Source organism: Oryctolagus cuniculus, chromosome 6, assembly GCF_964237555.1.
Source record: "Oryctolagus cuniculus chromosome 6, mOryCun1.1, whole genome shotgun sequence".
In the NCBI taxonomy this organism is placed as follows: domain Eukaryota; kingdom Metazoa; phylum Chordata; class Mammalia; order Lagomorpha; family Leporidae; genus Oryctolagus; species Oryctolagus cuniculus.
In genome coordinates, this window is record NC_091437.1 from 18,589,325 (window position 1) to 18,603,842 (window position 14,518).

The following is a 14,518-nucleotide window of genomic DNA, read 5'->3' on the forward strand; positions in this document are numbered from 1 at the left end:
ATTTCTTGCATGCCATGTATTTAAAGGCAGGGAAGTTAAGGATCATGAAAAATGTAGGCTGAAGTTTATTGAAGAGTGCTTTATAGAGGAAGAAAGTCTTAAAATTCGAGTTGGATTTCTAAATGCGGATTAGCAGAGGAAAGTGTTCTAATAGAAAGGAACTGCAGAAAAGTTATGCTAGAATTAACTGTTCCAGCGAAAATTAGATTGAATTCAGTTTGCAGATGGTTTGAATAATGGGATAAACAGTGAATTCTATCTTTGAGGATTTTGGTTTTCAGAAATTTGAGTAAATGAAAATCATCAAGAAAATACACTAAATTGCAGTGTCTTTGGTATTGTCTCTATTTTCTTTCAGTGGTCAAAGAAGGGGCCCATAACACTCCATTTTAACTCATTTATCATCATGTCTTCTGATTCTGAATCAAGTGGTCCATTATCTATATTTTCAGTATCTCTGCTTTATGTGGAATATTACATTACACAAGAAATTAGCCTTTTCATACTAATACAGTCATAAGCAACTAGCATCCCTAAAATATGACTACATGCAGGCAAAGAGTTGAGGGGCTCAGTCCAGCATACGTCACAACAATCTGGAAGTGAAGAAAACCAGTACCTGTCCTGGTTAGCAGCAGGAGGGGTGGAATGAATAGGGGCTTTAAAGAATGTGGAGTTTACAGGATTCAGGCATCTACTGGCAGTTGAAGGGCAAGAAATAGGATCTTCCAATCCCAGTACATGATCAACTCTTTGAGAGTAGGAATTGAGTCTTAGTTGATTATGTGACCCTAGTTCATCACAGTACCAGCACATAGTGGATTCTCAACAAGTGTTCGTTGTATTGCTAGATAACCAGGCTGTAAAATCCACCACAAAGTCAGAAGGAATCTCTTTTTATCTACCACTTCTTTTCTGTTTTCTAAGTTCTAATTTTCACTTCGTTTCTGACTTACTTTCCAAAAGCTTTTTGACTTTACCAGTAGAAGTAGTCATTTCATTATTTTGTGCAGGTTGAAATAATTGTTATTTAAAATATTTAATGTCTAGCTTTTTTCTCCATAAGCACACAGTAGTGAAATTACATCAAATCAGTTATACTCACTGAATTACATGAAATTAAGTGCATTTTATAGAAATATTATCCACTGCTAGTTAGATATTGCAATTTTTTTCTTTTATTAATTTTTCCACATAATATGTGGCTTTCAGTGGGAAGTATTATGTCATGAAAAATGTTTAATGTAGTCTGAAAAAAATTCAGCACTTTAAAAATATTTGTTTACAAATCAGATCCTTTCTAAATTATCCAAAAAATGTGAGTGGGTTCATATGTTCTCCTCTCTAACTCTTTAAACATCAAAAGGGACCATCTTCAAACTCCAAATGCTTCTCCAGCTTTCCACAGGATATCACAAAACTTCCTGGCAGGGACTTTTAAACAAGTTGAGAAGTTTTATAAGATAAAAATATTTTTTCAGTTGACTTGACAACCATGTACAATGTTAGTGGAGAGTTTATTTGCCCAAGGCTCTTTGTCAAAATGAATTTAAACTGAGATTATTAAAATGTAGTTCAGTTGCACGGTGTGAGGAGAGGTGTTACTAATGTCTTACTTAGAGAATGTTTTCCACACGGTGCATGCTACTTGGTTACAGAGATTTATATAGAGAGGTATATTTCTGTTAAAACAGCAGAGGTATTTAAAGTTATTTCAAGAAAACAATGAGTCAGAAATGAAGAGTTTGGGTCCAGAAAGAGAAGCATTCTAATGGGGTGGTGTAGAGTTCTGTCTGCTTGAGCATCAGATGCTTGGGGGTAAGCCATAGCTCCACCGTTAACCCCAGTGCCCCTCGTCTGTAAAATACCAGTCCTGTATTACAAACATCGTGGGGACATTGTAAGGATTAAATGACCTCATCACTGCAAATGACTCATGTGGTGACTGGCACAGGTAAATGTCCACAGTTCATGGCTTTATTTTGAATCTGTAGAATCAGGACTAAACAATGTCTCTCATCATTCCAGATGTGTGGCTGAAAACAGAAAGGCCTGTCCCAATTTAATGATAATCTTTTCTGTTACAAGTTAAATAGCTTTAGGAAAATTTCACTAATGATAAACAAAGCTTGAATCACCCGATCTCCCTACAGCTAAAGCTCATTTCTCACATGAGAATCAGGATCCCACGAGGAAAAGGATTAGCTGGATGAGAGGTTACAATCTTCCCCAATTTAGAAAATCATAGTCCTTTGGGAAAATGTCCAAATTGCTAAATCTTGGAAGCAGTCATTTTCCTTCTCTCAAATGGACACATTATTTAGGAAGTTTTGTTATTTTTGAGAAAGTCCAGTTGCCTTCAAAAATAATAGCTTTTGTGTATGGTTTGAAAGACCACATCACCACAGATGGAAGAGTTGAGCATGTTCCATGTGGCAAGTGGCCCATGATGACCCGTCGCCGTGGTGAGTGCTGCGGCCAGGATACGTGCCCTGGGTGAGGTGGTGATCCTGTCGGGGCCGCAGCAGAAGCGTGCAGTTAGACACCGAGGCATCGTTGTCAGTTTGTGAGAATGCCATACTTATAATTTCTCAATTTAATACCTAAGCAAATTCTTGCCATTATTGTGTTCTTGGTTTTTCTGAAGTCTAGACCTTCACCAAAGAAAGGAAACACAACACATTACTTTTAATGATAAGTATCTGTATGTCTCTTTTGGATCATTCAGAATGATACTGTAGAATCTCTGTGACTTACTGCCCTGTATAAAGGATCATGATGAATCCTTACCCTGTTTGAGGCACTGTGCAGGTTCTTCATATCATCCTCAAATGGTCCTCACAGCACCTCAAGCAGGAAAAGCATATTTAACACTGGAGGACACCAAAGCATCTTTATTTATTAATTACTATGTAACTTGGTGGGAAGATACTGAGATTAAATCTCTGACTTCAGGAGATTGTGTTGTAGCACAGCAGGTTAAATTTGCAATGCTAGCATCCGATATAGACTCTGCTTCCTGTCCTGGCTGCTCCACTTCTGATCCAGCTCCCTGCTAATGGACTGGGAAAAGCAGGAGAGGATGGCCCAAGTGTTTCACCAACATGGGAGACAGGCAAGAAGCTCCCTCCTGGCTTCAGTTTGGCACATACCATCCATGTGGCTATCTGGGTTTTGAGGTAGCGGATGGAAGATCTCTCTTTCTCTGTCTCTCCTTCTCTCTCTGTAACCATGACTTTTAAACAAATAAGTGAATCTTAAAAAAAAAAATTTCCAACTTTAATATCTTTCTACTCAACCCTCCAGTATTCTATTGGTTCATACTTATTTCATATGACCCCTTATTTTTTCTATTTATCTCTAAATTATGAAAAAGAATTCTATCTATTCTGTTACTTACTCGATTAATGTATGTTAATTCAGACTCCCTTTGAAGACATTAATTAGGATAGAAAAGAGGAATATGATTCACCAGGGAAGTTTTTTAATAGCACGAGTATAAGTGAAAAGTGATAAAATAGTGTTTTTTCAGTTTTATTTGGATCAAAATTTCATGGTCAAAGATAGCAGAAATTGTGAGAGTAGTTAATTTATTAATTAACAATACAGATGGAGGCCGGCACCGTGGCTCACTAGGCTGATCCTCCGCCTTGTGGTGCCGGCACACCGGTTTCTGGTCCTGGTCGGGGCGCCGGATTCTGTCCCGGTTGCCCCTCTTCCAGGCCAGCTCTCTGCTGTGGCCAGGGAGTGCAGTGGAGGATGGCCCAAGTACTTGGGTCCTGCAAACCATGGGAGACCAGGATAAGTACCTGGCTCCTGCCATCGGATCAGCGTGGTGCGCCAGCTGCAGTGCGGCGGCCATTGGAGGGTGAACCAACGGCAAAGGAAAATCTTTCTCTCTGTCTCTCTCTCTCTCACTGTCCACTCTGCCTGTCAAAAAAAAAAAAAAAATACAGATGGAACTTATTTATTCCTTTCATATCAATTTTTTCCTTTGAAAACATATTTAATTGTAGCAACTGTGACTCAATTTCTTTAACTTCAAAATTTGACAATCCTGAAAATTTTTGATTTGTGAAAATTTAAGGTTTTTAAATTTTACCTAGTAACTTAATAGTAATTACTTTAATTCAATGTTGTAAAATATAATGTAGAAATTGATATAAATTTTATAAATTTTTCCTTATGAAATACAATTTCATCAGTTATCTAGGCCATACAGAAATAGAAAAGGGAACACTAGGCTCTCCTCATCCATCATCTCTGAGTTAGCAGCTATAAAAGCAAACTTTCCTCTTTGTTCAGTAGTTTTTTCTTTTTGACAGGCAGAGTTAGACAGTGAGACAGAGACAGAGAAAGATCTTCCTTCCGTTGGTTCACCCCCTATAATGGCCCCTACAGCTGGCGCTGTGCTGATCTGAAGCCAGGAGCCAGGTACTTCCTCCTGGTCTCCCATGCGGGTGCAGGGCCCAAGCACCTGGGCCATCCTCCACTGCCTTCCTGGGCCACAGCAGAGAGCTGGACTGGAAGAGGAGCAAACGGGACAGAATCTGGTGCCCCAACTGGGACTGGAACCCGGGGTGCTGGCGCCACAGGTAGAGGATTAGCCTAGTGAGCCGTGGTGCTGGCCTATTTGTTCAGTATTAATCCTCACTTACAAATAATATGTTTCATGGCTTGCTATGAAAGCTCATAGAAAATTATGTGTATGTTTTCTGAAATAGAAGTGAGTCTACAAGATGACGTAGTTAGTATTTCAGTGTGGGTTGCGGAGTATGACTGATATACTCCTAACCTTTAGCTGAAATAGTCATTGAATTCAAGAATTTGAAGAGGGGCCGGCGCCGCGGCTCACTAGGCTAATCCTCTGCCTAGCGGCGCCAGCACACCGGGTTCTAGTCCCGGTCGGGGTGCCGGATTCTGTCCCGGTTGCCCCTCTTCCAGGCCAGCCCTCTGCTGTGGCCAGGGAGTGCAGTGGAGGATGGCCCAGGTGCTTGGGCCCTGCACCCCATGGGAGACCAGGAAAAGCACCTGGCTCCTGGCTCCTGTCATCGGATCAGGGCGGTGCGCGGCCGCGGCGGTCATTGGAGGGTGAACCAACAGCAAAGGAAGACCTTTCTCTCTGTCTCTCTCTCTCACTGTCCACTCTGCCTGTAAAAAAAAAAAAAAAAAAAAAAAAAAAATTTGAAGAGACGGGGCCAGTGTTGAGGCACAGCAGGTGGAGCTGCTACCTGCAATACCAGCATTCCACGTGGGAGCCCTGGTGTCAGACCTGGATGTTACACTTCCAAACCAGCTCCCAGCTAATGTACATGGGAAAGCAACAGATGATGGCCCAAGTACTTGGGCCCCTGCCACCCACAAATGAGACCAACATGGAACTCCAGGCTCTGGCTTTGGCCTGCTCCAGTCCTTGCAGCCATCTGGACAGTGAACTAGAAGATGGAAGATCTCACTACATCCCCGCCCCACTCCCCATGTGTCACTGCCTTTCAAATAAAATATCAAAAAAGCATAATTTGGAAGGCTGACCAAATGTTTAAATGTATAAGGTAGGGTAGAAAATACAGTAACAGTGTTATTCAGAGAATACTGTGGTAGGGAGACAGACATAGTGAAAGTACTGATAAGTGAGGTAGGCTGAGAGAGTACCTCCTAGAAGTCTACTGTACTAATCTTGAAGTTAAGCAGAGTGCTTTTAGGCAAAGAAGCTGGAGAACAGGTATGTTGGAGCAGGTGGAAACTGAAATCCATAGGTGCCCAACTTGTCATGGTTTAGTGCATAGATTTCTGGAGCAGCCACCTTGGTTCACACTTCTCCTTACCAAAACTAATGTTATAATTTATGTTATAATTGTTCTAACCCCATAGGGTTGTTTAGCTCAAACTTATTAATCCCATAACAAGTTGTACAACACATGAGAAATGGAGAATAAGAAGGAACAAAATGTTGGGGAACTTCAAGTCATTTGGTGTTGCTGAAGAGCAAGTGCAATAAATGAAAAAGGAGGAAGATGAAAGGGCCATGTACCAAGTTAGAGAGCTGGGAATTGCCATGTAGGCAATGAGAAAGAAAACAAATGGCCTAGTCAGATAGGATTTTAAATAACTCTGATTAGGGAAGCTAAATCACCATAGTAATTGCTGAGACTAGATATAGTGTAAGAATATTATATATTCTTCTTTTATATTAACAATAGAAATAGAAAAAAAGAGATGATAATTGAGATAAATATTTAGAAGGTCAAATTGGCAGGGTTTGCTTCTAACACTTAATAAACTACATAGCCTGGGTAATAGTTTGGGAGAGGAAGGAGCAAATGATGTCCTGAATATTCTTTATTTGGAAGAGTTAGTAGCTAAAGAAAACATAAAAAAGCAGGCAAGAGACAAAGAGATTAAAAAAGTAAATACGGGTTTGAAAGATAAAAAAAGGAGTGCAGTCTGTAGACCTGTTGAATTCAAGGTGCTTCTGGAACATTCATTTAGAAATAAAAGTTAAAAATAGGGTTTCATCTTAAAGCAAGAAATTTCAAGAGTGATTCAAAAGGACAATAATGGCAAAAGTAGAAGGTTTCCCAGGGACAGTTTGTGCTACACGAGGTGGGAAGAAGAGGGTCTAACAAAACAGATGGGAAAGACATAGTGGAAGGTTAGTAGCTTAATAGGCTTTCAACTTTGATAAAAGATATGGCTTCAGATTTTGAAAAAAATTAATTCGGGCAAGAGTAAGAATCTAGTGCAGTTAAATAAATATTCTTTTATGTTTTATACTACTAAGCAGTAATTATATCTATAGGTCATTTGGATATACCAAAACATGTCATTTTATAGATTGATTGAAGAAATGCTTTTTTATTAAATAAAAATATTTACCTTAAATTTGGGTCACAGAATTTTAAAAATAATCTAAAATCTAATCATTTTGAAATAAATTTCTTTAAATAATATTACTTTTCCATTATTTTGAGTATTTAACTGTTATTTAATTTTAGTTGTGGAAACTTAAAAATAACATTTTCTTAATATCAATCTTTTTTATTTTAATTATATTCTGAAACAGCATGGGCATTAACCATGACAATGACCACCCATCATGTGCTGATGGTCTTCATATCATGTCTGGTGAATGGATTAAAGGACAAAATCTTGGTGATGTCTCATGGTCCCGGTGTAGCAAAGAAGATTTGGAGAGATTTCTGAGGTACTGAGGTCATTTATGGTTGCTGCATTGGAAATGTCTGTGTGTACCTGCTGCCTCTGCCAACCAGGATAGGCAGCATGACAAAAGTGTAAAGGCCATCAAAGTGGAAATCAAGGCACCAAGTCCAATTTTGACTCTTCCATGGACTCATAGAGTGGATTGGGACACATTATTTAACCTATAGGCCTTTTAGTTTACACATTTTCACATAAAAGGATGCATAAGATGATTGGAAAGGTTGAAAAAATGTTGTAAATATAAAAAACTGTCCCAGTATTCACTGCCTCTTTAGTGTTTCCCTAGTGAAAAACTGATCATCACCAACACAGCTATTGTTATTGTAAGAGAGCCTCTTTAACAGTGTCTCCACTTTTCCATTGAGATAGTTCTCAACTCTAAATCTTTCTCTATTAATGAGTAGGTTTCACCATTATAATAGTCTTTGATATTCTTCTTCCTTCAACAACAGTAACACTTAGATTCTGTCTGGTTGGAAAAAGAAATTAATATATTTGTTATTCTAATTTTCATTTTAAAGTCCTTGTTCTTTGTTTCTTTCTTTGGTGATAGAATGCCTAGCTGAAATAGTAGATGATATGAAAAGTAGTTACAGAGATGCTTACAGTATCAAAAAGTCTAATAAATATAAGAATTCCTAGCTAGCTAAAATCACTACAGAGATGAACTTTATTCACATTTCAGACCTTTTAATTTGATGGGCTTTATTTTCTACTGAATCTTAAGATCTAAAATATGATATGATATTACTCTAACATTATTCTAAAATACATGCAATAAATCCTATGCATGTCATGCCAGAATAGACTACAGCATTCTAGAAAGTAATATTTTGAACATGCCATCAGAATTTATAGCCCTATGAACATATTTCTAAGGACAGGTATGATTGTGTATGGCTGTCTTAACATAAAGCATGATTGTGAAAAATTTTAATGTTACTTCATAAATGGAAGTTGTATTATAATGTTGGATACAAAAATGCCCACACTATTAAATTTCTTTAAGTCTCCAAATATAGCTGTCTTCTTACCATTACACATTACTTTTGGGCAAGCTACTCTCCTGAGTCAGAGCTTCTACCTCTTACAAATACATAAAAAAATACTCACCTCACAAGATTATGTGAGCAACATGAATGCACTTTATACATCAAAAGTTCTATTAATTTGAACACTAATATTATTTATTAGGATTATCTCAAATAATTGCAAACACATATTCTCATATATGAATTATTCTATTAGCATTCAATTGAAGAGCTTATAAGAGGGAAAGTACATCTTTAATATAATGAACATGTTTTTGTTGTACTAACTAATCATGACAACTTCTTTCATTACATTCAACATTGTTCACTGTTCATCTTGTCAGGTCAAAGGCCAGTAACTGCCTGCTACAGACAAATCCCCAGAGTGTCAATTCTGTGATGGTTCCCTCCAAACTGCCAGGAATGACATACACAGCAGACGAGCAATGTCAGATTCTCTTTGGGCCATTGGCTTCCTTTTGTCAAGAAATGCAGGTAAGCAGTCATGTCCAGGTGGAATGTTCTAAGTGTTCACATTCTGTTTTTAGAAGTATTGACTGTAGAAGGAGAAGGTGGCTTTATGAGGGAGTTGATGGTTCAAAAGCAACCCAGTCCTTAAAGAGTTTTCTAGGAAAAGATTTGTACATTTTCTCCCATGAACTTTGGAAGTGATAGAAATAAGGTATGGGCATTAAACTAAAGGCATCAGCATTTAATCAAATCTAGTCTAAAATTACACTGAAGATAGGGAAGTATTACGTTGTGCCACACTTTGCTTCTATTTAGGAATCTCATACTTTCTTATTTGGTAACTGGGTGAAAATGCAGTTCAAATGATGTTCGGACATATAATTACTATCTTTCTACCCAAAAGACAAATTTTTACAAGTATTTTCATATGAACATGAGAGTTAGTTTCTAAACAAACTAGGGGAGTTGAAGCTAGCCTTGTAGCACAGCTGGTTAAGCCTCTGTGTGTGATGCTGGCATCCCATACTGGAGTGCTGCTTCAAGTCATGGCTGCTGTGCTTCGAAACCTGGTTCATGCTAATGTGCTGGTCACCCATGTAGGAGACCTGGATGAGGCTTCTGGCTACTGGCTTCAACCTAACCCAGATCTGGCTGTTTTGGCCATTTGCACAGTAAAGCATCAGATGGAAGATATCTGTGTGTGTGCTCATGTGTGTATGTGTGTGTATCTCTGCCTCTCTGCATTTTGAATAAATAAATAAATCTTTAAAAAAAACTAAAGGGGAGAGGTATATGTCTGATGGTGAATTAAGCAGTGTATGTGTGTCTTCAAATAGTCATAATTACCTAGAGAGAGCAGTCATATTCATTCTAGAAAATCTAGAGAACCAAGAAAAATGGCCTTCTTAGGTGATGTAAGATTTTTAACTCTATTTATATTCCCTTCTTTCTTTCATTCTCTCTTCCTGTTACTCATCTTCTACCTGCCTGTATCCTCCTACTTATTCCAAACACACACATACTTTGAAATTCCTTCTTTTTTCATCTCTTAAAAAATGTAACTATTGGGTTTTTTATTATCTATTTCTCAATATGCTAGGTGTTGCCTTTTTTTTTTTTTAAACTAGGCATTGTCCAAGTAAGTCCTTGGGCCCTTGCCACCCATGTAGGAAAATTGGATGGAGTTTCAGGCTCCTGGCTTTGGCCAGGCCCAGTCCTGGTTCTGTTGTGGGCATTTGGGGAGTGAACCAGCAGATGGAAGACTGATATTCTTTCTCTCTCTCTCTCTCTCTCTCTCTCTCTCTCTGTCTCTCTGTTTCTCTCTGTGTGTCTCTCTCTCTCTCTCCCCCTCCCTCCATCTCTCTGCCTTTCAAGTAGATGTAAAGAAATATTACAAAAAAAAAAAAATCCAAAATTGTGAAGAAACCTGTTGAGGTAGGAAGGAATAGAGCCAAGAGCAATTAAAATCATGAAGGTGAAATGATGACATTATCAGAAAGAGTGATTAGCTCTGTCAAAAGCTGAAAATGAATAGAGTCAAAAAAAGTCTGAGAATTGGTTATTGATATTTTTTATCTCAAAAACTTTGGCACACTCTTATTTGAAGCTATCTGGAAGTGACTCACTATGTACATGTCTTTGTGTGTACCTTAAATATATAAAGTAAAATAGTTACAAATGTAGAGGACTGACTGGTTCTATTTGTTAATCAGCACATGTATACCTTCATATGGGTTATGTGTACTTTCTATACTTTCCAATCTAATGTAAATTCTGTACAGAACAAATCTCCTGGAAGGCAAACTCTGTCACATTACACAAGCTCTTGATCCCTTTCACCACTATCCTCTAGCACCTAAGTAAATGCTCGGTAAGTATTTTTTGAAATAAAAATGAATTAATTGAATTGTGAGGTCATTATTTGAAATTTTCACTCGTGTAAATACTTGGTTCTCAGATCGATGTCAAGATAATATGAAGACGACTTGGGTTATCAATGCATGACTACATAAAAGCCAAGCCATGAGCAGTTACTTGTTTCCCAGCATATGCAGGTTGTGGTTGGGCATTCCTATGACCTTCCCATTTCCAAACAGTTGTATCAAGCTTCATGGCGGGAGAGTTCCCAGCAGCCCTCAACATTTATGTTTCTGGCAGAATCTTCAAAACAGGAAGGCTCTGATTCAGACAATGACAATTAACCCACAGCATCTGAATTAGATATTTCTCCTCAATAGTTATAAACAGATACTTAAACACAAGTACTGAAGACTCCAGCATTGCATAATGCTGATCTAATTAATGATATAAATTTACCCCGAGGATAACAAGTCACATCTGCAAAATATTTAAAGACACTGATGTAGCGTGTTGTGAAACATCTTGACCCCCAGCAGTAAGAGCTCACTCTGCTGTATTAATTTGCAGATTGAATGGCTCACTTCTTGGATAGCCTTGTTCCTGAGTCTAAACAGTTGATGCCTTCAGGTCATCTGGCATCTCATGGCTCAGCCAGCTCCAACTGCATCAGGTCATTGTAAAAGCTTCCTAGAATTACTCAGCCTGGCTGGGAATCCAGAGATATGGAGAGATGTTTCCCTAGAAACAGTAAGAAGTGGCCCTGTAAGCATAACTTTTTTCAAAGAAGATGGAAATGTACTAAAATCAAAGATTCTAGAAACCTTAATGTACTGCCTTTGTGTCTGAACTGGGTACATGGTGATTCCACACATGTTAAATGTGCACAAATTTTCTATTAAGACTGAGTCATATAGTGAGTTTAAAAACAGAAGGTTCCGGTTTTATACATCTCTTATTATCTACTTGATTCACACAAATAGGTAGAACTTTCTAAAACCTCTCATCTGATCCAGTGAATATTCTGGCACTGAAATGAGGTAACTGACAATTCTGGAAAAATGTGTCTCTGTAATTTGGCATTATGCAATTTCAGAGGTGACAGTAATTTGGACTTAAACAGCTTAACGTACAATACTTGGAGGACACGCGCCATATTATTTAAAACTTCTCGTGAAGCAGCAGTAGTGAAGAAAGTGTGTTACTGGCAAAAGGGAAGACAACGCATAAACCTATCACAATAGTCTTGTTAGACGCTCACATATATGTACAGTGGACAAGGAAATTCAGTGGGTAAAATAGTCTTTCAGCAAATTGTGCTAGGAAAGCTTGATCAAGAATTACTTCATATGTACTCTGAAATTAGCTCCAAATTTACAAAGCTATAACACTTTAGGGAAAATATAGGACAACAATTTGTTTTATAGGACACCAGAGCATGAACCATAAAAGGAAAAAAAGAAATTGTAGTTTAAAATTTATCAAAGTAAAGTAATTTCCTTTTAAGAAAACGATTGGAGAAAGACCACAGAATAGAAGAAAACATAATAATCACGTCTGACAGAGGAGTAATTCCAGAATGTATAAATTCCTAATATTCAACAATTAAAAACCAATCAGTCCACTAAAATGGGCAAAACATCTGAACAAATTCAGAAGCTCCTTAAAAGATCCCTGACATTACTAACATTGTATCAGAAAATCTAAATCAAACCCATAAAGAGCTATGTTTGCATACCCAGTAGAATGTCTTGAATTTAAAGGAGTGAAGATAGCAAATTATTGCACATAATATAAAAGCAACTGAAATTTTTTTAACATTTCAAGGTGTTCCTCTGTCTTCTTTAAGTAATCTGTGGTTTCCTTTGCCTGTGTTTGAATAGTGTGTTTATCTCTGGTTTCCAGAAGATTGACTGTGATGTCTCTCTGTATGCATTTCTGCATGTTTAGCTCGCTGGGGGTTATTGAACTCATTTGACTTTTCATGTATGTCATTTACCAAATTTTGAAAGAATTTCTTAGTGATTATTTCTTTAAATATGTTTCTACCCCTCTTCTGTCTTCTCTCCTGAATCCAATTATGTTCATGTTAGAAGTTCTGATATCGTCCCACACATTTCTGCAGCTGTTTAGTATTTTTCACTCTCTCTCTTTCAGACACAATGATTTTCCCTTGACCTACATTCAAGTTTACTTATCATTCTCATTCTTTTATTAAACCCATTCCGTGAAGTTTTTCAAATACTTTTTCATATCGAAATGAATTTTTCCTTTTAGTTCCTTTTTATTTTTCTCTGGAGATTTTTTTCATTCATTTCAAACCAGTTCCCTTTACCTCAGAGTATAATTATAGTTCCAGTTTTAAATTTTATGAAAATTACAACATATGTGTCATCTCAGGGTTCTTAAGAAAAGGTTTCATTTTTCTGGCTCTTCATATGTTAGTGATATCTAATTGTATGCTGGAAATTGTGATGCTCTATTTTAGAGCAAGGATTAGCAAATTTAATCAGGGTTCCCATTTTCACAAATGAAGTTTTCTCTAGAACACAGTCATCTCATTTGTTCATATATTCTCTGTGGTTCCTTCAAACTACAATGACAGTGCTGAGAAGTTGCAACAGAAACCACATAAGCCATATTTCTAAAAGGCTACTGTTGGGCACTTTACAGAAAAAGTTTGGTAACCAGTATTGTAGAAACTCTGTTCCAAAGAGTGTTTTCATAAGCAGTTAAGTTTGTTAGACTCAAACTAGAAACCATTCCATCTATTGCGGGCAGCCATTTATATCTTGGATCAGTTCACTCTTCCCTACCGGGACTATGTGCTGTGTATAGTCACCTTGTGCCACCAGCAGTCTTCAAGTTCATGGACTGGAGGAGATGAAAGAGAAAACATCCAACTTACTGAGCTGGCAGTGCCAAGTCTCTATTAAGGGATATAATTTCTAGGATATAAGTGAGGTAGATTTCTGATATTTCCTGCCACTAAAAGTAAGGTTTATAATTAATGGTTAAAGTCCAACTGCTGTTACTTTATGTAATCAATGCTTTTTTAGGTTTTCTTAACCTTTTTTTTTAATCAATCTCTTCATTCACCATTGTTTTCTAGTCCTTTCCTGTTATATCATATTCCATTTTCCTTTTCTTCAAAAAAAAAATTTAGATGTTTCTTTTGGGCATATCTCTGCTGGAAAATTTTTAGTTTTTTGATAACTTGGAGAGTCTTTATTTAAAGTTTGAAATAAAATTTTAACTATTTTCACGAGTTTTGATTATCAAGATTTTCTTTCACTCTCATTCTTTGCTTGATTCTTAGAATAGTACATCCTGTATCCACTTCTTTACATTGGTGCTTAAGTGTCATCTCTTCCATGTTACTAATTTTAAAATAAAACTGCTGGGGCCAGTATGTGGCACAGCAGGTAAAGTCACGTCCTCTCACACCAGCATCCCACATGGGCACTGATTTAGAGTCCCTGCTGCTCCATTGCTGATCGAGCTTCCTGCCATTGGTCTGGGAAAGCAATGGAGGATGGATCAAGTGTTTGGGTCCCTGCACTCACAGCGGGGACCTAGAAAAAAGCTCCCAACTCTTGGCTTTGGCCTGGCCCACCCCTGGCTGTTGTGGCCATTTGGGGAGTGAACCAGCAGTTGGAAGATCTCTCTGTCTCTCCCTCACTCTTTGTCTGTAATTCTGCCTTTCAAATCAATGAATGCATCTTTAAAAAATAAGTAAAACTTTCAACATTCCACTATTCATTTTGATTTTTTATGGATTTTCATTGATTTCCATTAGTGATAAAGAAATTCCCTTGAATGGAAAGTTTGATAAGGTTTTTAAAAATAGATATTAAATTGCACAATATACTTTGTATCCATGTATATTAAAATTATAGATTTTTAAGTTGCTGATGTGCCTGATTATATATTAATCA

General features: G+C 37.4%; 1 protein-coding gene across 4 annotated transcripts in view; it reads left to right on the forward strand.

Annotated features, from left to right (window-relative positions):
• ADAMTS19 (ADAM metallopeptidase with thrombospondin type 1 motif 19) overlaps positions 1-14,518 on the forward strand; it is a 223,286-nt gene that overhangs the window by 129,637 nt on the left and 79,131 nt on the right. For all 4 annotated transcript variants that reach the window (XR_011389707.1, XM_051844182.2, XM_051844183.2 and 1 more), the window contains 2 exons: positions 7,064-7,204; positions 8,597-8,747. Coding sequence is in view for 3 of the 4 variants with exons in the window: in XM_051844182.2 (XP_051700142.2) it covers positions 7,064-7,204; positions 8,597-8,747 (292 nt within the window). In the remaining variant the exon portion in view is untranslated. The remainder of the gene's footprint in view (positions 1-7,063; positions 7,205-8,596; positions 8,748-14,518) is intronic.